General features: G+C 40.5%; 1 protein-coding gene across 2 annotated transcripts; it reads left to right on the top strand.

Annotated features, from left to right (window-relative positions):
* The first annotated feature begins 151 nt into the window (after positions 1–151).
* Positions 152–26211, top strand: SOX30 (SRY-box transcription factor 30). 2 transcript variants are annotated; one of them, XM_003900440.5, is made up of 5 exons: positions 152–1483; positions 3680–3919; positions 5750–5929; positions 13926–14418; positions 25169–26211. In XM_003900440.5, the coding sequence occupies exons 1-5, from the start codon at positions 517–519 to the stop codon at positions 25548–25550; spliced, it is 2262 nt and encodes a 753-aa protein (XP_003900489.1). In that variant the 5' UTR covers positions 152–516; the 3' UTR covers positions 25551–26211. The 2 variants fall into 2 exon arrangements, with proteins under 2 accessions (XP_003900489.1, XP_009207746.1); XM_009209482.4 differs by lacking the exon at positions 13926–14418 and having other exon boundaries at positions 170–1483; positions 25169–25287.
* Positions 26212–26847: the final 636 nt, after the last annotated feature.

Here is a 26847-nt window from a genome sequence, read left to right as displayed (position 1 = left end):
GCAAAGATTCAAAAGCCCTGGTGATACTCAGGGCCGACAGATTACTCATTCCGCACAGAGCGGGCCCACAAGGCGTCGCCCGCCTTGTGACGCAAGACTTTATTCCCTGGACGTCAGTGGCCTGGAAGCGCAGCGTTTCCTGGGCAACGCCATTGTCGCAGCTCCGGGCGGGGTAGGGATAACTAAAGACAACGGCCGGGGAGAGAACTCCACAAGAGAGGGAGAGTCAGACAAAATGGGCAACAAGTGCGGCGGCTTCCGCCATGGCAGGTGATTCGAGGACTCAGCACGAGGCGAGAGTAGGGACCGGGAAGAGCCGGAAAACCCGCCTGTGATTGGCCGTCCAGGGGTATCGGTCGCTTGTGATTGGTGAGGCCCAAACAGACAGCTGCGTTTTGAACCGCGTAGGGTTCTGGGTAGCAAAGGCCTTGCAAGGCTCTTAACCGAAAGGGGGAGGGGGAAGGTCGCCAACAAACGGCTGAGCTCACAATCCAGGCCGGGGCGTCCCCCTCCCCCATGGAGAGAGCCAGACCGGAGCCTCCGCCTCAACAGCGCCCGTTGCGTCCCGCTCCGCTCCCGCTGCCGGTCGAGGGCACCACCTTTTGGGCAGCGGCCGTGGAGCCCCCTCCGTCGCCTCCCACACTAAGCGCGGCCGCCAGTGCCACCTTGGCCTCGTCGTGCGGGGAGGCCGTGGCGTCCGGCTTACCGCCCGCGGTGCGGCAGCTGCTGCAGGTGAAGCCAGAGCAGGTATTGCTGCTACCACAGCCTCAGACCCGGGACGAGGAAGCCGCTGCCTCGCCCGCGCAGGCGCGGCTGTTGCAGTTCAGGCCCGACCTTCGGCTCCTGCCGCCGCCGTCAGCGTCCGAGGGCGCCCCCTCCAGGCCGGAGTTGCACCCGGTGCAGCCTCGGGCGCTGCACTTCAAGGCCAAGAAGCAGGAGCTGGGGCCCGGCCTGGACCCGTCAGTGGGTCCTCGTGGGGGCGTCGAGACCGGTCCTAGAGCCTCCAGGGTGGTCAAGTTGGAAGGTCCGGGACCGGCCCTCGGCTACTTCCGAGGGAACGAGAAGGGCAAGCTGGAGGCCGAGGAGGTCATGAGAGACGCGATGAAAGGCGGGGATGGCAAAAGCCCGGCGACCATCCGAGAAGGTGTGATCAAAACGGAGGAACCCGAGAGACTCCTCGAGGACTGCAGGCTCGACGCGGAGCCCGCGTCCAATGGCCTAGTTCATGGCAGCGCGGAGGTCATCTTGGCCCCAACGTCCGGTGCCTTTGGGCCGCACCAGCAAGACCTCAGGATCCCTTTGACTCTCCACACGGTCCCCCCTGGGGCCCGGATCCAGTTTCAGGGAGCTCCGCCCTCAGAGCTGATAAGATTGACCAAAGTCCCCCTTACACCAGTGCCTATTAAAATGCAGTCCCTACTGGAGCCTTCTGTAAAAATCGAAACCAAAGATGTCCCGCTCACCGTGTTGCCCTCAGATGCAGGTATTAGACAGCAGGGGAGAGGGGTTTTCAAAACTGCACCTGTGTTGCCCATAGCTGTTTTGTCAGCAGTTCCCAAGTCTAAACTACAAAAGTAAAGTCATGGAACCGATTATTTTCAGGGCAGAGTCTGCACAGGTATCACTTCTGATCGACTTGTATATGTAGCAGTAAAATACACGAATGCCTTCAAGATTCTAAAGTATTTTTTAAAAAATCGATTTTAAGGCCCAGTATTTAGATAGGACTAATTTTTGTACACAAAAATAGAGGTATTTTCTAGACAGCACAGAGCCCTCAGTTTATATGCTACAAATAATCAAGATTAAAAATATTGTATTATAATAGCTGAGTACTTTTATATGTGTCAAGATATAGAAGAAATTATGGTGTTTAATGGAAAAAGGGATTATAATTAAATAGGAAAGTTTGTACCCATTATAGAGGCTATCTTTAAAAATGAACAGTAAACATTCTTCTAGCAGAAAACAGTACGTGATTCGATGTAATATTTTAGTGTTTATTCCTCTGAAAGGTAAGGACTTATAGAAATACTGAAAAGAATACGGTAGAATGAACCATAAATATTGTTTTTAAAGAAATGACTAGTTGCAGCGGTAACAAGTACAAATAGATGTTTTTATTTCTATCCAGTATTTCCAGATATAAAGTTAGCAAATTCTTATTTTACGATTTAGTTCACACAGAACACTTTGCCAATGAACATCTTGGAAAGTCGTATTAATCTTTGGTTCATATTTTCTTTAACTTTATTTATTTTTTAAATTTTCTGTGTTGATTCTTCCTCTCCACTCCACTCTGTTGCTTTTCTCTTTAGTATTTTTTAGATTTTTGTTTTCTAAAGGAAAGAAAGGGAAAGCTTTCTTTATACTACTTATTTCATCCTTAGTGTTTTTAAGAAATTTTTAATATATCAGGCAATCCTAAAATATAAATTTATGGACAGTTATTTTTGATAAAATACATGAGAGATGTGAATTTGATAGCTTCCTTTGTTGAAATTTCAACTGGCTCTGTGACTTTCTTCTTTTAAATTTTATTTTATGAAAAAGAGATGCTCGTCTTGAACTCCTGAGCTGAAGCAATCCTCCGCCTCGGCCTCCCAAAGTAATGGGATTACAGGTGTGAGCCATTGTGCCTGCCTTCTCTGACTTTCAAAAAAATTACTTTTATTATTTTCTCTCATTTTTTTCCTGAAATATTGGCAGAGAGGTTCTAGGAACGAAGGTCAGAAGCAAATGTGAGCCATTGCACCTGCCTTCTGTGACTTCCAAAACACTTTTTTTGAGACCGAGTCTCACTCTGTTGCCCAGTCTGGAGTACTGCGGCGTGATCTCAGCTCGCTGCAACCTCCACCTCCTGGGTTCAAGCGATTCTCCTGCCTCAGCCTCCCAGGTAGCTGGGACTACAGGCATGAGCCACCACGCCCAGCTAATTTTTGTATTTTCAGTAGAGATGGGGTTTCATCATGTTGGCCAGGCTGGTCTCAAACTCCTGACCTCACATGATCCACCTGCCTTGGCCTCCCAAAGTGCTGGGATTACAGGCGTGAGCCACCTTGCCTGACCCAAAAAATTATTTTTATTGTTTTCTCTCATTTTTCTCCCAGTACACGGGACTAGTGTTGATGATTCCACTTGGTAGGAACTTCAGCTTCATAGTGAAATACAACTAATATAGTATTATAGTTTGATAAATATTTTTGCTTGAAAGGACACAAGAGCAGCATGTAGATGAGTTCCTGTGAATGTTTAGAGAACCTCTACCTAGCTAAGATTATAGTCATGAGTAAGTCATGCATGGTTCCTGTCCCTTAATGATAGAATATTTTTATTGGTAAATAAACTAAATGTTAATTATTGTTAGAGGTACTAATAATACAGATCAAAGAAGTAATAAGCCAACAATTTACTCTCTTCAACATGATTATTTCCACAGTATCTTCAACAGTATTATTCTCTTTGAGGAAAAGGAGTCATTCTAAACTACAGTTCAGAATGGCGAGTTCAGGGGATGTAAGGAATTGTGGAATACTGGCAGGTTTTTTTTGGTTATACTGAAGTGTGTATTTCCTCCACATATTTCAAAAATAAGTATAGATGGAGGTGCACTTTACCTTAAAATTGTGTGTGTGTGTGTGTGGCACATTAATTTAGCCTCTTAATTTTTGTCATGTAGGCATACCAGACACTCCCTTCAGTAAGGACAGAAATGGTCATGTGAAGCGACCCATGAACGCATTTATGGTTTGGGCAAGGATCCACCGACCAGCACTAGCCAAAGCTAACCCAGCAGCCAACAATGCAGAAATCAGTGTCCAGCTTGGGTTAGAGTGGAACAAACTTAGTGAAGAACAAAAGAAACCCTATTACGATGAAGCACAAAAGATTAAAGAAAAGCACAGAGAGGAATTTCCTGGTAATCAAATGAAATAATGCCTCTTACTTCTTTTAAATGAATTTATTTAGTTAAAGATTAGGGTAGGTTGAGTTTGAAAGACAAAAATGTATAATTTTATTCTGGTATGTACAAAAAAGAGAATAATGACTAATATAACAACAATTGACATGACACTGGGCATGAGTTTCCTTAAGTGGAACCAAGCAAAGGGGTATCTGATTTCATATTCACCAACCCATACAAATCAGAGGACATGCAGTTTCATTGTGATTTTGATTTAGATAGATATAAATTTAATGAAAGTACATCTCAAAAGCTTTAGGCTATGATTTTGCAAGTAAACTATAGAAGTGTTAAAATGATAGCAACAGAAAAAAAATGCAGTCTACACTTAATGAGAATGCAGGGATTGTCACCATATTCCGTTTTAACATATGATTGTCAGAACAAAGTCCTGCCTTCTGATTGACAGATTTAGCCCTGTCATGATATAGTGTGAAATAAATCCGATTTCTCCCTAGCAGTGAGAACATAGGGATTAAGCTTGGGAAAATGCAAGTATGGCCAGCATGTCTGTGCAAGGTGGGACAAAACTTACTATTTTCTGAAATATTGGGAGAGAGGTTCTAGGAATGAAGGTCAGAGGCAGCAGCTGTAGGGAACCAGTGATTGTTCTGATTACACAGTGGCTGCAAATGCCATAGTTCCACTGGTCTGACTTTGGAAGAAATTGAGTTATTTGTGGACTTGGAGATTGCTGAGTTTAGGAGACTGACTTTTCTTGAACTAGGCATAAAAATAGTGACTGATCGGCCGGGTGCCGTGGCTCACACCTGTAATCCCAGCACTTTGGGAGGCCGAGGCGGGTGGATCTCGAGGTCAGGAGATCGAGACCATCCTGGCTAATACAGTGAAACCCCATCTCTACTAAAAATACATTTAAAAAAAAAATTAGCCAGTCGTGGTGGTGGGCATCTGTGTCCCACCTACTTGGGAGGCTGAGGCAGGAGAATGGCGTGAACCCAGGAGGCAGAGCTTGCAGTGAGCTGAGATCTTGCCACTGCACTCCAGTCTGAGTGACAGAGCAAGACTCTGTCTCAAAAAAAAAAAAAAAAAGGTGACTGATTATTAGTGACTATTGCATTGTAAGATATAGACAATTGTATCTTACAGAAAGTGAGGAAATGAGGAGATGAATAATGTCATAGGCATTGTTTGATAAGGTGGAGGAAAGGCTTTGGGATTCAAGTACAGGGGTTTTGATGTTGACTCTACTACAGATTCATTCTGTGTCATTGGTTATAAAACATTTGACCCTTGGCCGGGCGCAGTGGCTCACGCCTGTAATCCCAGCCCTTTGGGAGGCCGAGGCGGGCGGATCACGAGGTCAGGAGTTCGAGACCAGTCTGGCCAACTAAAAATACAAAAAATTAGTCAGATGTGGTGGTGTGCACCTGTAATCCCAGCTGCTCAGGAGGCTGAGGCAAGAGAATCCCGTGAACCTGGGAGGCAGAGGTTGCAGTGAGCCAAGATTGCGCCATTGCACTACAGTCCAGGCAACAGTGCAAGACTCCATCTCAAAAAAAAAAAAAAAAAAAAAAAAATTGACCCTCTTCCTTTCAATTATGAGTTGTAACATTGGCCACTAGTCAGGAGCTATTTGGATATGTATGTTAAAATACACAGTGGAGAAGTCATTCACTGAAATAATATCCCGGAGCTGGAAAAGATACTTTAGACAATAATTTGTTTTAAAAACACTTTAAAGTGCTTTGCATGTTAGTATGAAAAACATTATTTAAAGGCTAAATAGAGGCTACACATTTAAACATATTTTGTCTTCTATAGGTTGGGTTTATCAGCCTCGTCCAGGGAAGCGAAAACGATTCCCTCTAAGTGTTTCCAATGTATTTTCTGGTACCACACAGAATATCATCTCTACAAATCCTACAACAGTTTATCCTTACCGCTCACCTACATACTCTGTGGTAATTCCCAGCCTACAGAATCCCATCACTCATCCAGTTGGTGAGTTAGTTTTATTGTAGATTACTATTTTTTAAATATCTGCAAGAAAATTTTACCTCAAGTTTGAAGTTTTCTTTCTGTTAGTCTTAAGAATTTGGAACAACAATATTAAGGGAAAAAAAGAAGAGGGAAAGTGAGAACATTAAATTGGAGAAGGAAAAATTTCAGTAGACATCAAAACCAGAGTCTTCCAGAGTAGCAAATAATCCATGTGTAAAACCTCAGACCTTTTAAGCAAATCAGGATGGGCCCATAGATTAGGCAGATAATGCAGGAAATGACTGAGGTAATTCAATAGGAAAAAGGAGAGTCTTTTTACTAACAGCATGAAAGAATGTCTTGATAATGGGGTATGAGGCATCCTGTCCTGGAACTTAGTAATGATGCTGATTTGTTGAGACCATTCTCTCACTGCTCTAGAAAAGCAGTGGAAGTAATCTATTTTCTACCAAATATTTGTTTGGTTCATTATATTAATCTTTCTAAATGTCTCCTCTGAGTTCTTTACATTCCTGTTATTGATTTTAAGAACCAAAAATTGAGAAGCTAATATCTTAATAACTTGTTATAGGGCCATTCATCATTGGTTTGTTTTTCCAGAACATTTTTTTTTTCTTTCTTGAGACAGAGTTTTCACTCTTGTTGACCAGGCCGGAGTGCAATGGTGCAATCTCAGCTCACCACAACCTCCGCCTCCCGGGTTCAAGCAATTCTCCTGCCTCAGCCTCCTGAGTAGCTGGTATTATAGGCATGTATCACCACACCTGGCTAATTTTGTATTTTTTCTGGAGATGGGGTTTCTCCATGTTGGTCAGACTGGTCTGGAACTCCCGACCTCAGGTGATCCACCCGCCCCAGCCTTCCCAAGTGCTGGGATTATAGGCATGTACCACCACACCCGGCCAATTTTGTATTTTTTGTAGAGATGGGGTTTCTCCATGTTGGTCAGGCTGGTCTGGAACTCCTGACCTCAGGTGATTTGTCCGCCCCGGCCTCCCGAAGTGCTGGGATTACAGGCATGAGCCACCATGCCTGGCCCCCAGAACATGTTTTAACCATTTTTAAAGGAGAGCTTTATACATTCACTACTTGCTGTCACTTTTTTTTTTTTTTTTTTTTTTGAGACAGAGTCTCACACTGTTGCCCAGGCTGCAGTGCAGTAGCAGGATCACAGGTCACTGCAGCCTTGTCCTCCTGGGCTCAAACGATTCTCCCACCTCAGGCTCCCTAGTAGCTGGGACTACAGGTGCACACCACCATGCCCAGCTAATTTTTGTATTTTTTTAGAGATGGGGTTTTGTCATGTTGCCCAGGCTGGTATCGAATCCTGGGCTCAAGTGATCCACCCACCTTGCCCTCTCAAAGTGCCAGGATTATAAGTGTGAGCCACCACACCTGGCCCACATTCTTGAAACTACTAAGACTGCTTAAACCTGCTTTTTCTATTTTTTTTTTTAACCTGTTTAAATCCTTCTGGTAATAAAGCCACCCATATGAGCTGAGAGTTTTAGATACCTTGGAAACTGACTTATTAGAATTTTAGACATTTTCAGTGTTGTTGTTTTTAATGTATCATTTTAGCAATTGATAGCAACAAGCTACATTCCAGATGTCTAGACTCAAGAGAGAGATGCAGAAAGCTGATCCTATAGCCCTATTCTCTCCTAGCACAGTCAGGCACTCTCAGTCTTCACTATTTGGTAGTGACTTCTTTAATCTTGTATTTCAACCCAGGCTTAATTATGACTTTTTCCGCTTACCTTGTTTTTCTGTTACATTATTTATTTATTTTTTGAGACAGAGTCTTGCTCTATTACCCAAGATGGAGTGTAGTGGCCCGATCTCGGCTCACTGCAGCCTCTGCCTCCTGGGTTCAAGCAATTCTCCCACCTCAGCCTCCCGAGTAGCTGAGACTACAGGTGCACACCACCATGCCCATCTAATTTTTGCATTTTTAGTAGAGATGGGGTTTCACCATGTTATCCTGGCCTCAAGTGATCCACCCATTTCGGCTTCCCAAAGTGCTGGGATTACAGGTGTGAGCCACCATGCCCAGCCTGTGTTATGTTATGATTTCTGTTTTCATAATATAAGTTTCTTCTTTTTATCCCTTTTTCCAAGACCTCACTTACATCTGCTTCTACCCACTGTTAAATGCTGTATATTTTCTCTTCCCAGAAACAGAATTAACAGTGTTCTTATTTGAAGCAGCTGACATTTGATATATTAATTTTATGCCATTCTGAGCAAAGATAAGGGTTGAGTAGAAACTGGAAAATTTTTTCTAATGTTGGCAGGGTTCTTTCTCCATGATGTTGTATTTAAGTATGGTAGGTAGAATTATAGGAAGCATTTCAGAGCTATGCACAACAGTAATCAAATCTAAGACAACAATTATTTTTTTGTTTGTGCTTAGTTTTTTGTTTTGTTTTGTTTTTTACAGTATCCCTTATTTCTGGTGATATATAGTGTCAGTAAAGATTCATTTCTTGGGCCAGCTGTGGTGACTCATGCCTTTAATCCTGGTGCTTTGGGAGCCTAGGAGTTCGAGACCAGCCTGGGCAACATAGCAAGACCCTGTCTCTAAAAACAAACAAAATTATTTCTTGCATCTTAAAAGATAAACAGAGAACATTATCTTACAAGCATAATTTGGGAATTATTAAGATATACACCTTAATAATCATGAAATTTATCTGCTATTTTATTCCCCAATCATATAGCTTTGAAATATATTCTTATAGATTGTTCTCATCAACTTGGTGTTATATTACTTAGAGAAGTCAGTATCACTTGCAAATTTGGAAATTTCACTGTATATTTAATATTCTAAATCATTTGTGAAGCTTTTAGAACAGATTATAGCACATCTCTTGTGTGCTATAATCTTGGGGAATCATAATTTTAATATCTTGTCATGTGCAGATGTTGATTTATATACTTTTTTGTTTGTTTCAAGTAATTTCATATTCTAAATATGAAGTTATGATAATTTTGTTTTTCAAGCATGTTTGCTTTATTTCCATGGAAGAAAGATACCAAGATAGTGAGGTATGTGATTTTTCTCATATAGAAACAATTTGCTCTTTTTCTGTAGCAAGCTTTGCGCATTAATATCATACTGTATAGATTTCACCACCATTTCAGGTGTAGCTAATAGACTCACCAAGCTAGAGTTCTCAAGGTCACCAGTTTCAATAGCTGGAAGTCATATTAACTTTCTAAAAATCTCTGGCAGAAGCCATTTGTACCTACTTTGTCTAAAATTTTCTCAGTTCTACCTTGAGGTTTTTAAAAACATTTTTAAATATTTATATTTATATTTATATATATATTTGAGATGAAGTCTCACTCTGTTGCCCATGCTGGAGTGCAGTGGCGCAATCTCAGCTCACTGCAACCTCTGCCTCCTGGGTTCAAGTGATTTTCCTGCCTCAGCCTCCCTAGTAGCTGGGATTACAGGCATGTACCACCATGCCTGGCTAATTTTTGTATTTTTAGTAGGGTTTCACCATGATAGCCAGGCTGGTTTTTCAAACTCCTGACCTCAGGTGATCTGCCCACCTCTGCCTTCCAAAGTGCTGAGATTACAGGTTGTGAGCCCCCATGCCTGTACAGAGGTTTGTCTTTTTTGTTTTCTTTTTCTTTCTCTTCCTTTAAAAAAAAAAAAAAAGTCTTAGGTGAATGCCATCTAAGATCTATTTATATTCTTTTTGTCAATTGAATTAGAACATTCTTTGAACTTGTCATTATATGGTAGTTGATCTAATATTTTTAACCTATTTGCTTTGAAAATTAGTTAGGGTTCAGAAATCTTCTTAAGGTCTTCTTTAGTAGAAAGAATTTATTGAGTCTGTCTATTCTCTTTCAGTTGCTGTTTATACCGTAATGACTAAATAATTCCACTGATTCTTTCCTTTTTGTAAAAATATTTAGAGTCAATTAGTATTGACTTTGAGGTCTCTCAGATGTGGCTCCTTCTGTTTTCCTTTGGACTGCCTAACGTTTTTGCATTTGCCTCACCGCAGTTGGGCTTATTTGTACATTTGGACAAACTTTTGAAGGTTTTTTGTTGTTTTTGTTGTTATTTTTGTTATCATTTTTTATTTTTTGCCAGTTAGCCATAGTAACTGTGACTTTGAGGCACATTTCTTTCTTCTGTATTTTTAGCATTGTTGTGTAAAATAATCTCCATTTTTCTATGAACTTTTTATTTTAATCTCTATCAGCCTTTTCCCTAGCCAGTATCAATATTCCAAAAATTGAATAACCCCAGGGTAGATTTTTTTGACTTTCTCTTTAGCCAGGATCATAAATTTATATATGTTGTGATTACTACTGCATAATATTTCACACACTGAATTAATGGATTTTCTAGTAATATTTCTCCATTATTTGGCTCTCAATCAAGCTGCTGCTTCTTTTTTTTTTTGAGAGGGAGTCTTACTCTGTCTCCCAGGCTGGAGTGCAGTGGCATGATCTCTGTTCCTTGCAACCTCTGCCTCTCAGGTTCAAGCGATTCTCCTGCCTCAGCCTCCTAAATAGGTGGGACTACAGGCAAGCGCCACCACGCCTGGCTAATTTTTGTATTTTTAGTAGAGATGGGGTTTCGCCACATTGGCCAGGCTGGTCTCGAACTCCTGGACTCAAGTAATTTGCCCATCTCAGCCTCCCAAAGTGCAGGGATTACAGGCATGAGCCACTGCACCCGGCCCTCAAGCTGATTACATTTTACTGGGTATTCTACCAAACCTTTTTGTTCTAATCAATCACTTGTCCTGTACTAGATCTTCCCAGTACACTTTTATCCCATTAAGATATTCAGTAAATATATGTGAATTGTGGCAGTTTAATCTCCCCTGTGACAGTGAGTTTTATCTCAGATATCTTCTGAGTGAATTCCAGTGGCACGTTTGTATGCCTGCTTGCCTGCCACCTTCACTACTAAGGTTTATTAAATCCTATTATGGGGCAAACTCTGCTAGGAAAATATATAAAGTTTTTTTATAGTCTCTGCTGTCAAAGAGTTAATAAGGTAGTCGTAGCAATTATAGATATAAATATAACTACTTTTACTATTTCTTTGATAGAATCTGTCTTGTCTGGTATTGTTATGATTATTTTTTGAGATAGAGTTGTGCTCTGTTACCCAGGTGGGAGTGCAGTGGTGTGATCTCAGCTCACTGCAGCCTCCACCTACCAGGTTTAAGCAATTTTCCTGCCTCAGCCTCCCGAGTAGCTGGGATTACAGGTGCATGCCACCATGCCCGGCTGATTTTTGTATTTTTAGTAGAGATGGGGTTTTACCATGTTGGCCGGGCTGGTCTTGAACCTCTGACCTTAGGCAATCTACCTGCCTCGGCCTCCCTCCATCTATCTGTTGGGATTACAGGCGTGAGCCACCACGCCCAGCCCTTGTCTGGTATTATTTTTGTGTCTGGTACATTGTTTACTCTGTCACTCACATTTAGTACCATCTCCCAAGCTCCTCTTCTCTTTCTAGTTCTTTTTTTTTTCTGTAGAGTTGGGGTCTTGCTAGGTTGCCCAGTCTAGTCTCAAACTCTGGACTCAAGTGATTCTCCCATCTTGGCCTTCCAAAGTGTTGAGATTACAAATGTGAGCCATGGCACCCAACCTGTTTCTAGTTTCTGAAAGTGCTTATGTTACTGGCACAAGGTTCTTGGCTCTCAGTGTAACAGAAATTAACAAGAGACCAGGCAAATTTTTCCTAGACAGGGGTTGTTAGGGCTTATGCCTAGAAAGATTGGGCATTAAGAGAGACAGCGCAGGAGAAAGGGTTCTCTGGCTGGCTCTCCAAGGGAGTGCACTGTGGTGTCTTAAGGAGGGTGATATGCGTAATTCACGAGGCAGGTGAGTGTCATTACATATGCAGGGTGGAGTGCAGGGTGCGCAGACAAGTAAGGAATCATGCTAACTCATATGTTGATCATGATCAGAAAATCTCCCTGGGCGGAGATTTTAGTATTTCAATCCTAGAAATTTTACTATTACAATCCTAGGGGTTAGGATTGTCATTCTAATTCTAGATTGTCATTCTAGAATTCGCCAGGAGGCCATTCTCACATGCAGGCGATAGAGTTAACTACCTTGAGTAAGATTTATGGCGGAATGCTGCTTATCTTAGTTTTTTCAGACAGCTTGCAAGCTCTCTGGTCAATGGGTATGGTGTCAGTGGGGGTGGTGCTGCAAGGTCTGGTGGTCAGTGGGCATGTATAGAAAAATATGTAAGTGAAGGTGAGATGAGTCCCCCCACCCCATCCCACTACCGTGTCTCGCTTACAGCATAGTAGTCTGGAATTCTCTTCAGATCTTTGATTACATGTCTTTGATGCCAGTTATGCTAGCATTCTCCTTTTATATGAGTATTCCTATTCATTTAAAGGCTTTGGAACTTTTATAGAAGCTGTATCCATTCATACTTTTCTTAACTGTTTTTTATTAACCAGGTTCTGGCTAGATACTGGGATACAAATAGGAATTGAGAGTTCCTGCTCTCAATCTCCCAGTTTGGTGATCATGGTTGAGGTGGCAGACATGCAAATAATCACAAAGATTTACACTATTTCCTGATAAGTGATAGATTTACGAGGTTTGGAGGGAACGTGGACAAGGGAAATTATAAATCAGGAAGGGCCTGAGTAGGGCCTGTGCCTCATAGATAGGAGGGCTAGTCCATATAACCTCATCAGGTGAGAATCAGGGCAGCATCATTACATCCTGTTTCTCTACTTCACTGGGTCAGAGGCCATCTTCAAACAGGTGGCTATGTCCTTTAATTCCCTACTTCCTGCTTTAAGAGGGGTATTATCTGCTTTATCTGGAGAAAAGGAAGGAGAGGGAAGTCACCTGGATGAGGCTGGAAAAAGATCCACATTTCTTTCAGTCTCTGACAGAGACATGTCCAACCACAGAATTTCTTGAACTGCATCTTCTTTATTAATGGATTCGGAACTGTATTGCAATACACTAGATCATGACTCTTTTGCTGTGGCATCCATCTGTCTTTCATCAGGAAAGTTGAATTAAATTTAGGCTAGGTGTGTCATTTGGGTCACTTAGCAGTTCAATCAGTAGTCCTGTCTTCTTCAGGAACAGAAAGCTAAAACATAATTGTTTCACCTACCTTTAAAAATTCTGCCATATCTTTCATGCTCTGCTGCAATAGTATTCCTTTTATATCTGTCACCAGTGGTTGACATGTGGCAAGTCCTGTTCTCACTTGGAAATTTCCTTTTGTATTCATATTGAATACAATAGAGGGAAATAATTTTGTTGTTTAAGTTTTTTTGGCTAAAAAAATTAAGTGTCATTTGTAATTTAGTTTAATATAGAGAAGTTTATAAAAGAAAAGAAAAATGACCCATACTGCTACTCTGAAACCCCTAGTAATATTAAAAATAAGATTAATATATTTAGGTAAACAGAACATTCAAATAGTACCAGTAGGTATAAAATGAAAATCTAGCTTTTCCTCCTGCCCCACTGCCCTGTCCCCTGTCTTAGATCATGGCTCCTTAAAGGTACCTAGTGTCAATAGCTTCATATTATTATTATTTTTAAATGTGTATATGCATACCAACATTTATGTGTTTTCAGTCTTTGGGTATATCTATCAATAATTTTGTTCATTTGTTTATTCATCTAAAAAATATTTGTTAAGGGCCTCTTCTGTGCCAGACAGAATGTTTCACCCTGGGGATACAGCAGCAAACAAAACAGAAAAGGTTGCTCTTCTCATGGCACTTAGAGTCTAGTTGGGAGAGAGAGACAAAAAATGTAAATAAACAAGAAAATAAGATAACTTCAGTTTGTTCAAAATGCTGCAAATGAAACAGAATGGTTTGATGTGATGATGCAGTTAGGTAAGGTGGTTGATGAAGGCCTCTGCTTATACAATTTATTAAACTTCACTGAAAGAAGAAAAACGTGGAATGACTCAGTTGATTCTTGATTTATGCTATTTTTGTTTCTAAAGGTGAAACTTCACCTGCCATCCAGCTGCCCACACCTGCAGTCCAGCGCCCAAGTCCTGTCACACTTTTCCAGCCCAGCGTCTCCAGTGCTGCTCAGGTGGCTGTCCAGGATCCAAGTCTGCCGCTCTATCCAGCACTCCCGCCCCAACGCTTTGCTGGGCCTTCCCAGACAGACACTCATCAGCTGCACTCTGAAGGCACTCACACTGTGAAGCAACCCACCCCTGTCTCTCTAGAGAGCACCAACAGGATTTCAAATAGTGCAAGTACTGCCCATGCCAGATTTGCAACTTCGACCATCCAGCCTCCTAAGGAGTATTCCAGCGTTTCCCCTTGTCCCAGAAGTGCTCCAATCCCCCAGGCTTCTCCCATTCCACACCCACATGTCTACCAGCCCCCCCACCTTGGCCATCCAGCCACACTGTTCGGGACACCACCAAGATTCTCTTTTCATCACCCTTACTTCCTACCCGGACCTCACTACTTCCCATCAAGGTAAATTAACATTTTTTTTTCCTTTTACCTAAACATTCAACTGATGAGTTTTTACCTGTGACAACATTTTTTGTTTGTTTTTAAATACTTAAAAGGGGACTTCTTCAATTCTGCTGAATAGAAGACAAGCAGTTAACATAAATAGATGGAGAGGGCCAGGTGAGGACTGGGGGAGCTAGAGAGAGTGCATGCTCTAACTCAGCTCCAGCTGACTCTTGTTATGTAAGAATATAGGCTTCAGGCTGGGTGCAGTGGCTCATGCCTGTAATTCCAGCACTTTGGGAGGCCAAGGTGGGTGGGTAACTTGAGGTCAGGAGTTTGAGACCAGCCTGGCCAACATGGTGAAACCCTGTCTCTACTAAAAATACAAAAATTAGCCAGGCATGGTGGCATGTGCCTGTCATCCCAGCTACTCAGGAGGCTGAAGCGGGAGAATCACTTGAACCCGGGAGGCAGAGGTTGCGGTGAGCTGAGATCACACCACTGCACTCCAGCCTGGGTGACCATCTCAAAAAAAAAAAAAAGAAAAAGAATATAGGCTTTAATGTTGTCAGATAGAATTTTTCATGCAAAATAACTATAAGAGACCTTAAGATTGTTTAGTCAAATGTATAGAGGTGTGCTTATTGTATAGAGGGTATGCTTCTCAAACTTTAATGTGTATATAAATCGTGGTATTTTGTTAAAATGCAGATTCTGATTCATTGGGTCTGGGGTATAGTAGTATCCTATATGGGGGTATAGTATGCCTGATATTTTGCATTTCTAGCAAGCTCCCAAGTAATTGCCAATTCTGCTGGTTTATGGACCACACTTTGAATAGCAAGGGTATAGAGGAGGGCACTTGGTCTAAGTGAAAAATTGTTTATTTACCTAGGTTAAATGACAAGACCAAAGTTATACTACCTCTTTGTGCCCTTTTTACCAAACTGGAAAATTTCCCATGTAAATTACCAATAAAGGAATTCATTTTCATAGGGAAATACCTAGGGAAAACAAATGTATAACTTCATTTTGGAATGATAGAAATTTAACTCCCTTCAAAGTATTCTGATAGAGTGGTATTAGCCTCTACTTTCCTTTTTTTTTTTTTTTTTTGAGATGGGGGTTTGCTCTTGTTGCCCAGGCTGGAGTGCAATGGCACGATCTCGGCTCACCACAACCTCCGCCTCCCAAGTTCAAGCAATTCCCCTGCCTCAGCCTCCTAAGTAGTTGGGATTACAGGCATGCGTCACGTATTTTTAATAAAGACGGGGTTTCTCAATGTTGGTCAGGCTGATCTCGAACTCCCGACCTCAGATAATCCGCCCACCTCAGCCTCCCAAAGTGCTGGGATTACAGGCATGAACCACCATGCCCGGCCTAGCCTTTACTTTTCAATTACTGTTAAATGTGTAGACAGAGATGGTTTCTGTTGAGACGGGAGCATTAAAGTGTCTAACACCAATCTTTTTTTGTTTCTTACTTAACAAGTAAATCTGCTTCCCACTAGGGTATACCTACACCTCAATAGAAACAACTTTTGAGGTATATATTATGTTATTTCAATTTATAATGGGATTGCCTGCTTTTGGGTCCTTAGCTCAGGACTGGAAGAAAGTGGAACCAGAGGATTAGATAGGGAGAAAGGGAGAATTTTGTTATCTAGGGTTGTTTTGTTTTATGTAGAATCTTTTTATCTTTTGCGGCCTTAAGTATTTTAGTTCAAGGGATCAAACCTCAAGAGACTTTTAATTTAAGGCCGGGGGGTTGATAATCTGTTTTCATTGCTATCTTCTAGGATCTAGGATTTTACAGGAAATTTGGAGAATTTTACAAAATTTTTCCTAGATATAAGAAGGATGTAGATTGAATTTAATAAATGAATAAATTTGGGAACACTTGGCCTTAGTTAGAGCCTTGAGGCCTATAACAAAAATTGTGGAAATTATATTTGTTACATAATTAATTTTGTAATATGGGAAATGCTTGGACCCTATTTACTCACAGGATAGGCGAATAAGAGTCAATTACAATGGGCTGTGTACCACAGTCTCACTCTAGCTGTTACTAGTTTTTTCTTTGTTGTATTTTTCTTTGTTTTAGTGTTTTGAGAGCTAAGAATTTTTACATGTCATTTTTATAACAATCCTGTGACTTGGGTATAATATTCCTCTACTTTTTCAGTTAATGGGATTAGTAAATGGATTAATAAATAACCTCATCAAGATTTTACAGTGGCAGAGCCAATAGTCAAATTCAGGTTTGATTGATTTTGAATTTCATATTTGTCTTTTTTACTATATCGGTAAGACTTCTTTTATGATGGTTCCTCTTGATTGACAGCTGTTAGTTGCTAGCAGAGAATCATATGGAAAAAAATATACTTTTGAATAAAAAACTCACATAGTCAAGTGGACGTTGGGGCAGGTAATGTTTCCTTACATATTACATAGATTAAATCCTCGAAGTCTATCTTACTCATTCATGACAAGGCTTGTAAGATGTGGCTGTTAATGTACAAATTATCTGACACTTTAAGGAACATTTTAAAAGGAAGCTCTTGAAAGTAAGTTCTTTGTTTTTGAGATAGAGTCTTGCTCTGTCACCCAGGCTGGAGTGCAGTGGCGTGATCTTGGCTCACTGCAACCTCTGCCTTCCGGGTTCAAGCAATTCTCCTCTTTGAGCCTCCTGAGTAGCTGGGACTACAGGTGCCTGTCATCATGCACAGCTAATTTTTGTATTTTTAGTAGAGATGGGGTTTTACCATATTGGTCAGGCTGGTCTCGAACTCCTGACCTCAGGTGATCCACCCGCCTCAGTCTCCCAAAGTGCTGGGATTATGGGCATGAGCCACCGTGCCTGCCCAAAAGTAAGTTCTTAGAAGACAAAAACTACCTTTTTCATTAATACTATTATTGCTAATTAATAATAATGCTATTGGAAGAACCAAATGAAGTGACTAAGTAGTTATTATACTGAATTTTATTTCATTTAAGAATGTCAGAGCAGTATGTCAATTATAAACATTAAGCTATGCATAGTTTTTTAGAAAAGAACACTAGCCTTATGAATTATAGTATTTTTCAATTGTTTTTCTGACTTATAACTGTATGTGTCTGATGATAATTTTTCCAAGGAAATAGATTATTTATGACTGTCTAGATAGTATATTTCAGTAAACTCTAAATGCCAAAATTAATTGATTCTCTCTCAATTTTTCTCTTCTCCCAATTGATAATGGAATCTCCTGTAAAGAATATTTCTGAGTGGGTGCAGTGGCTCATGCCTGTAATCTCAGCACTTTGGGAGGCCGAGGCGGGCAGATGACCTGAGTTCAGGTGTTTTAGATCAGCCTGGTGAACATGATGAAACCTCGTCTGTCCTAAAAATACAAAAATTAGCCAGGTGTGGTGGGGGGCACCTGTAATCCCAGCTACTTGGGAGGTTGAGGCAGAGAACCACTTGAACCCAGGAGGCAGAGGTTGCAGTGAATCAGGATCACACCACTGTACTCCAGCCTGGGCACCAGAGTGAGACCATGTCTCAAAAAACCAAAAAATGTTTTTTTTCACCAAACAGTTCATTTTGCCCTGTGTATGTAGAGTAAAAATCAAGTAGGCTAGGTGGTTTAATCAAGGAGTCACTTTACAAAACAGGTGGACACTCAAAAGTGCTGCTCCCCATCTCTGGGGCTAACATCTTATTCCTGCCTTCAGATCTTAACCATCATCATACTGTGTTTATCAAAATGCTCTCTTTCTGTGTACTGCATTAGTTCTTCAGACTAGTTCTTTTCTCCCTACCCCTTCCTCTTTCTTCTTCTTGCAGTATATTGGGCTTTCATATTCAAGGGCGATACATAGGATCCTCATTCTGTTGGCCATTGAGTAAAAAATATGTGTTTAAAATCTATTGTAATTAGGGATAAAGAAAAGATATGAAGACAAATGGGGATTTACTAGCTTGAAATATATGGAAAATACACTCAGATATATGGTGGGGAAGTTCAAAGAATTCCTGGATTTGTAAAATAGCATCGAAATTGTAAAATTTTAGGCAAATGAATAAAAGGTTAAACGCAATTCTCTTTAACCTTTGTTTGGGTCAGAGACCCATTTGAGAATTTGATAGAAGTTATAGACTCCTTCCATAAAAATGCATATCTACATACATATACAAACTTTTGCCTAAACTTTTATGGAGGAGGGAAACTTACAGTCCTAAAACATGATAGACTTCGTTAACATAGAATACCTTCTGCTGTAACTAGCTAGAAATGTTGAATTTAAATATGAATAATTTAATACTTACGTGATCTCACCAGCAAGGAACTCACCATGTGCCAAAATGATCAACAAGTTGAAAACTAGTTATAATGTTCCTGGAGATGATTTTCAGATTCAGAAATAGTTACATTGGTTATAAACTTGGGTTTTAAGCTGGATATGCTGTCATGCGCCTGTAGTCCCAGCCACTTGGGAGGCTGAGGTGGAGTTCAAGGCCAGCCTTGGCAACAAATTGTGATCCTGTCTCTAAAACAAAAACAAACAGAAAAAAACATAAACTTGAGTTTTAATGTCTGCGAAGCGAATAGAGATGAGGTTTTTGACCCTGCTCTGCTCCCCTGTTCGAGGTGGTAATAGGTACTGAAACTAAAACCTCTCTATAAAGCCAAGACCCTGGAAGGGATTTTTTTCTTTCTTTCTCTTTTTTTTTTTTTGACAGAGTCTTGCTCTGCCTGCCAGACTGGAGTGCAGTGGTGTGATCTCAACTCACTGCAGCCTCTGCCTCCAGGGTTCAAGCAATTCTTGTTCCTCAGCCTCCTGAGTAGCTAGGATTACAAGTACAAGCTACCGTGCCTGGTTAATTTTTGTATTTTTATTAGAGACTGAGTTTTGTCATGTTAGTCAGGCTGGTCTTGAACTCCTGGCCATAAGTGATCTGCCCACCTTGGCCTCCTAGAGTGTTGGGATTACAGGCATGAGCCACCACACCGGGCTGGAAGGACTTTTTAACCTTGATAAAAGGAATAGAAAGTTTTTGTCATTGATCCAGGTAAAGCACAGAAGAATCTTGTTTTTACCCAGGGCTCTATGTGACTTTCATTAGAAATAAAATTCCCAAGGTGTTTCACACATTGGTTCAGAGTCTAAAATCATCCTATCCACTGGATGTAGACATTTCTTTTTCTTTTGAGATGCAGTTTCGCTCTTTTTGCCCAGGCTGGAGTGTAATGCCATGATCTCGGCTCACTGCATTGCCTCCTGGGTTCAAGTGATTCTCCTGCCTCAGCCTCCTGAGTAGCTGGGATTATAGGTGCCCACCACCATGTCCAGCTAATTTTATATTTTTAGTAGAGATGGGGTTTCACCCGTCTCTACTGCAAGTCCAGTGAGACCTAGTTAGCTAGACTTTTCAGGATAGAGTACCAGAGAAAAGAGCTACACACAGAGGGAACTCCAAGTGACTGTGTAGGGCCCCTCTTGAATATTCAGTGAAGTACTAATTAGTGAATACTTGTGAAGAAACAACCCAAGGCGGTGAGAGAACCACCTGAAAGGATTAGAGAAAACAGTATCTGACAATCATGCACGAACAGTGCTGGGAATAGTGCCACTAACTAGATTAGAAAACTTCTATGGGGCACAGAACATTTGGTACTCAGAAGGGTCTTGCTTCAGATAGCCTTAGCCTAAATGTTGCTATGGTCACAACTAAAAAACTTTTTTTTTTTTTTTTTTTTTTTTTTTAACGGGGTGAGTCTTACTACATCACCCAGGCTGCAGTGCAGTGGCATGAGCATAGCTCATTGCAGCCCTGAACTCCTGGGCCTAAGCAATCCTTCTTCCTAAGCCTCCTGAATAACTGGGACTACAAGTGTGCACCACCATGTCCAGCTAATATTTTCATTTTTTTGTAGAGACAGGGCCTCGCTTTGTTGCCCAGGCTGGTTTCAAGCTCCTGGCCTCCCAAAGTGCTGGAATTACAGGCATGAGCCATTGTGCTCTAATTTTTTTTTTTTTTTTGAGACGGATTCTCACTCTGTCGCCCAGGCTGGAGTGCGGTGGCATAATCTTGGCTCGCTGCAACCTCAGCCTCCCAGGTTCGAGCAAGCAATTCTCCTGCCTCAGCCTCCGGAATACCTGGGACTACAGGCCACACCACCACGCTCAGCTAATTTTTGTATTTTTAGTAGAGACGAGGTTTCACCATGTTGACCAGGCTGGTCTCAAACTCCTAACCTCAGGTGATCCACCCGCCTTGGCCTTCCAAGGTGCTGGGATTACAGGCGTGAACCACCATGCTCAGCTCAAAACTCTTAAAAGCAAGACCTGAAAGGACCAACTTGTTTCTAAGTTATTTAACTGCATCCAAGAGCAAAGTTTAAGAACAGAAATAGAATCAAATGATTAAAAAGGTAAGTGAGAATACAGTTCATTTTTGAGATGACAGCACAGGGAGCTCCATGGACCTAGTCTCTAGCAAACTAGTGTAACTGGTGAAAACTATTTTTAAAAACCAACCATTCAAGTCTCTGGAAGTTACTGGGTGTGGTGGTGTACCTGTAGTCTCAGCTACTTGGGAGGCTGAGGCAGGAAGATTGCTTGAGCCCAGCAATTTGAGACTGCAGTGAGCTATGATCATGCCACTGCATTCTGGCGTGGGTGACAGAGCAAAATCCCATCTCTTAAATTATATAGATAAAATATATATATAAGTAATGATACTATTTTATATATATATATAGGACATCCAGAAGGCCACACACATATCCAGAACTAGACCCATGTTCAGAAAACACACGAAAAGACCCCGAGCTTTTAACTGACTGATCTGTAGGCTCTGTGTAAGCAGGAAGTAAAGACTAAGGCTGAATTGAAAACAGCCTGGCTGAGTATGTAAGGAGTGCCCCAACTCAAAGCCAATCTGCAAAGACCAAGATAATATTTTTTGTTTTGTTTTTGTTTCTAGGTTTTTAAGGAAATCTCTTTCAAATTTGTGACCGCTAAGCTAATTGAACAGAGATTTCAGTGACCATGCATAACAAAGAATACAGTCTTTACAAAAATACTCTAGAAAACCAAATAAACAACTACAATCCCAAACAAGCAACAACAACAGACCTTGGATAAGGGAAATAATTTGATTTCTAGTGGCATCACATTATAATATTCAAAACATCCAGTTTTCAACAAAAAGTTACAAGATATGCAAAGAAACAAGAAAGTAGGGCATTCACAAGGAAAAGATAGTAGTAGTAACTATCCCCAAGGAAGGTGAGACATTGGATTTACTAGACAGTTTAAATCAGCTGTTTTAAATATGCTCAAGGAACTAAAGGAAACCGGGAGAACAATGTCTTACCAGATAGATCATATCAATAAGGAGATAGAAATAAAAAAAAGAACCAAAGTCAAATCCTCAAGCTAAAGATTGCAATAATTTCTTATAAGACTTACCAGTCATACATTGAAATAGTGTTTCTAGTTTCCATTACTGATATTCTCCTGTTCCTTATGACAGACCTTTTAGGTTGACAGAACAGGCATTGCTATCCCTATTTTATATAAGAAGGATACAAGGATCAGATAAAGTAAGATTTACTTAAGTTTACCAGGTTCTTATGTGGCATAGCTAGAACTAGAGCCTGGGTAGGGTGGCATGGTAGTTAGGAGAACAAGTTCTGGAGTCAAATTGGCTGATTCTGTCTACCACTTACTAATTCTACCATTTTGAGCAAGTTATTTAACCTTTTTAAAGCTCCATTTCCTCATCTGTACAGTGGAGATATTTATAGTATCTATCCGTTAGGGTCATTCTGAGTGTCGTTCAGTGTTATATTGAAATAATATATACACTCCTTAGCCAATGCCTAAAAAATAGTAAATGCTTACCTATTGGATAATATTATTATTTGGACTATTCTAAGTAATGTTTTTCTCCCTACACCATGATGCTTTTATAGTTTTTTACTTTCACTCATGTAACCTTCTAGGATTGCCTTTGTCTTAATTGATCGTTTTGTTCTCTGAACATAACACTAACTCGTCTTTACCAAACCAAAATAGTCACTATAATGCTGGCATTATAGACTTTAGCACATGTCTAATATATACTTAGATTTTATGTTTTTTAAAAAATGATCTACCAAACCTTAACATAGCATCTTGCCTACACTGAGTCCTGAAAAAGATAGTTACTGGGTGAATTATTTCTAGCTGAAGTGAAGGCTTTGTGGAAGGGAGAGATTTTTGTTTTATTGATACATAACATTTTACATATTTATGGGGTACATGTCATAAATATGTATAAAATGTGTAATGATCAAGTCAGGGTATTTGGGTTATCTGTCACCTTCATTATTTATCATTTCTTTATATTGGGAACATTTTTAGTCCTCTCTTATAGCTACTTTGAAATACACAAGACATTATTGCTAACTACAGTCACCCTACAGTGCTACTGAGCATTAGAACTTATATCTTCTAATTGTATGTTTGTACCCATTAGTCAGCCTCTTATCATCCTTGAATTATCTGTGGAATTCAATGGATGGAGAGACCTGCTATATGAGCGAAGTTGTGCTAGCCAGAAGCACAGTGTATTTGGCCGTGCGCGGTGGCTCACACCCATAATCCCAACACTTTGGGAGGCCGAGGCAGATGGATCACCTGAGGTCAGGAGTTCGAGACCAGACTGGCCAACATCGTGAAACCCTATCTCTACTAAAATACAAAAATTAGCTGGGCATGGTGGTGGGCACCTGTAATCCCAGCTACTTGGGAGACTGGGACAGGAGAATTGCTTGAACCTGGGAGGCAGAGATTGCAGTGAGCCAATTTCATGCCACTGCACTCCAGCCTGGGTGACAGAGCAAGACTCTGTCTCAAAAAAAAAAAAAAAAAAGAAGCACAGTATATTCAGGACATGTATATTAAATTTAAAATGCCTGAACTAAGAGTGGCAGTAGGCATAGAAACCTGAAAAATTTTAGAAACTTTACCTCATTTGTTATAATTAACACCAGCAAGGTACCTAGTACTTGAAGATTTGGGGGTAGGGCATAGTTTCAGAATTTGAGATAATGTCTAGTCTGTCATACTTAGGTTTTTAAAAGTATGGAAACAAAGTTGGGGTGTGTGTGTGTGTAAAGGCAAGAAATGAAACACTTAACTTGCCATGGGTTTTGCTGATGAGTATGGTCATTATGTTTATGATTATCTGTCACTAGATGGTTGGACTCTACCTTTTCCTATAATTCCTGTTTTATGCCTTTGAAAGAGAATAATACTTAAAAAAATTGACAAATGGGTCTGAGTGGCAGAATTTTTGAGGTGTAATGTTTTTTTAAAAATTATTTTTTTTTAGATGAAGTCTCACTATATTACCCAGGCTGGCTTCAAACTCCTGGGCTCAAGTGATCCTCCGCCTCAGCCTCCTGAGTAGCTGGGACTACAGGCATGCACTACTGTGCCCAGAAAGTGGCAGAAATTTTGGATGTGCCATTTTTTTTTTTTTTTTTTTAGACGAAGTCTTGCTCTGTCGCCCAGGCTGGAGTGCAGTGGCACAATCTCCGCTCACTGCAACCTCTGCCTCCTGGGTTCACGCCGTTCTCCTGCCTCAGCCTCCCAAGTAGCTGGGACTACAGGCGCCCGCCACCATGCTCAGCTAATTTTTTATATTTTTAGTAGAGATGGGGTTTCACCATGTTAGCCAGGATGGTCTCGATCTCCTAACCCTGTGATCCGCCTGCCTTGGCCTCCCAGAGTGCTGGGATTACAGGCGTGAGCCACTGCACCTGGCCAAAAAACCGTAATTTGTAAAACTGCAAAATGTCTTTTTGATTCTTCACATTCTTGCCCTCCAAAAAATGTTTTGGAAAAGACCTTTAAGATCATAGTTTACTATCAGTTTTAAATCTTTCTAGTAGTAACAGTGTTTTAAATTTACTTTACTATTGAATGTCAATGAAAAAATTTAAGTTGTCTTCTGTTTCAGTGCCTCAATATTCCGGATCTCTAGATTTCAATGTAGTTATACATTCCCCCCCCCCACCATGAGCTTCCTTTTCAAAAAAAAAAAAACCAGGAAAAACAACTATTGCACCATTGCATTGTTTACTAAGTGTCAATTCTGTTTGTTTTTGTTTTTGTTTTTGAGACGGAGTCTCACTCTGTCACCAGGCTGGAGTGCAGTGGCACAATCTCAGCTCACTGCAACCTCTACCTCCTGGGTTCAAGCAATCCTCCTGCCTCAGCCTCCTGAATAGCTGGGACTATAGGCACACACCACCACGCCCAGCTAATTTTTTGTGTTTTTAGTAGAGATAGGGTTTCACTATGTTGGCCAGGATGGTCTCAATCTCTTGACCTCATATTCTGCCCACCTCGGCCTCCCAAAGTGTTGGGATTACAGGTGTGAGCCTCCACGCCCAGCCACTAAGTGTCAATTCTTAGCATAGCTCAACACACATCTGCATTTCCAAAACCTTATGTGGTATGAGGCATCATGAGAGAAAGACCAGAATAAGCAATTTTGTTATCATGGTTGTCAAAAGGTAAGAAGCCTGAGGCTAATGATAGATAACAGTGCTGGTTTCTTGTGGATGGGGACTGGGCAGTGGGAAAAGAGCAGAGGAATACATGAAGTGGTTGCAGAAAGGAACTTTCCAAGCCCTGAAGAGGATGCATTAACTTGCTGTGTTAGTCTGTATGCAAGGCAGTATGTGGGCAAGATCTAATTCCTTGTTTGTGTTTTTCTGCTGCAGTACATGCCCTTACAGTCGGCCTCCCTTTGGCTATGGAAATTTTCCGAGTTCAATGCCAGAATGCCTTGGTTATTATGAAGACAGGTACCAAAAACATGAGGCTATATTTTCAGCTTTAAATAGAGACTATTCTTTTAGAGACTACTCAAGTGAACGCACACACAGCGAAAATTCTCGGAGTTGTGAGAACATGAATGGAACTTCTTTCTATAACAGTCATAGCCACAGTGGGGAAGAATACTTAAACCCTGTGCCTCAACTGGACATTGGAGCCTTGGAGAATGTCTTCACAGCCCCGACATCAACTCCTTCTAGCATCCAGCAAGTCAATGTCACTGACAGTGATGAGGAGGAAGAAGAAAAAGTGCTCAGGGATTTATAATTTTAAAACAAATATGCACAGAAAATAAACATTTCTTAAAATATATTCTGGGTCAGTTGGTATGAGAAAAAAAAAGCCTAGAATTCTTTGTTGAAAGTTTTTTCAGTCATGATTTGAGGAGTTAAAACCAAATGCAATTTATGTCTTCATAAAATTTTCATTAGTGAAACTAGAGTCTGGATGTTTCATTGTAGGAATATTTAAGTTATTAAGTAGTTTATTTTTAATGGCTAAATTTGCATCAACATATATTATTATTACTTTATCCTGGAACATGCAAAATACTGAAGCCTCACAATTGTATGTGAGGGGAAAAGGGGTATAAATCTAGCATAGTGTGATTTTTATTTTATCTCAGGATACATTTTTTTAAATGATTTTTTGTTTGCTGTTTATGTAATACTTATGGATGTTGTCAATTTTTGATGTAACATTTTGAAAGTATTTTGACAACTCTTAGTGAACTTGGACTCGGTTGCTAAATTTAACTTACACTAATAACAAATTGTAAGTTCCAAATGTGTTTTAATGGCACCTGGGTGATTCCTTCAGCTAAATTTAGTCATTTCTGTTTCTAAATATTTTATCATTTTAAAGTATTTTTTTCCATTTGGCATACATTGTTCTTTGTTGTAATTAAATAAACATAGATAAAATTGTTCTTGTTGAATGTTTTCTGTTTGGGGGATAGAAATAAGCAAACAGAATATTATTCATAGAAGATTATTTTCTGTACCATATACAGATACTCATTTTTACCTAATAGTCTCCAGAATTGCATAGATTCTATTAGCTCACATGAGACTTAAACATGTATCAACAAAGATGTGCACACATTCTGATGCCATTTCCAAACTCTTTACACATATGTACACGTGACTTAAGCATGTCCCAGAATGGAAGAGCTCTTCCAGATTTGGCTCAAGCAGCTGTCTTGAAAACTGTGAAGTTTATTTAAGAGCATGTGGAATTTATTTAATTCACGATCAACAAAAAAAAACTCTACCTGTGACATAACCTTCTGGTAAGTACCCAGTTAGGGATTGAGAAGGCCTTTTTAGAACAGTATCAGGACGGCCAGAGTTGAGATCATGGTAAAAGATCTCTAAGGTACAAAGTGAATTGATGATGGGAAATAGTCACCAACCAATACACTTTTTCTTCAATTACCATATAATTTATGCAAATTGAGATCCTGCTACTTAAAACAGTGTGGAAATTGTGTGTGGAAATCTCTTCTAAGCTTCCACGTTCTTCCTTTACTACACCTGTATTTGTTTCTTAAACAAAATTTCTT

Source organism: Papio anubis, chromosome 5 (genome assembly GCF_008728515.1).
Source record: "Papio anubis isolate 15944 chromosome 5, Panubis1.0, whole genome shotgun sequence".
NCBI classification, from domain to species: domain Eukaryota; kingdom Metazoa; phylum Chordata; class Mammalia; order Primates; family Cercopithecidae; genus Papio; species Papio anubis.
Note: the sequence above shows the minus strand (reverse complement) of the source record. Positions and strands in the feature narration are given on the sequence as shown.

Bases quoted from the DNA above. Each gene is read 5' to 3' on its own strand.
- SOX30 (XM_003900440.5), top strand. From the start codon at position 517: ATGGAGAGAGCCAGACCGGAGCCTCCGCCTCAACAGCGCCCGTTGCGT. The intron at 3,920-5,749 runs GTAATCAAATGA...TGTCTTCTATAG, and splicing joins GCACAGAGAGGAATTTCCTG to GTTGGGTTTATCAGCCTCGT. The intron at 14,419-25,168 runs GTAAATTAACAT...TTTCTGCTGCAG, and splicing joins CCTCACTACTTCCCATCAAG to TACATGCCCTTACAGTCGGC.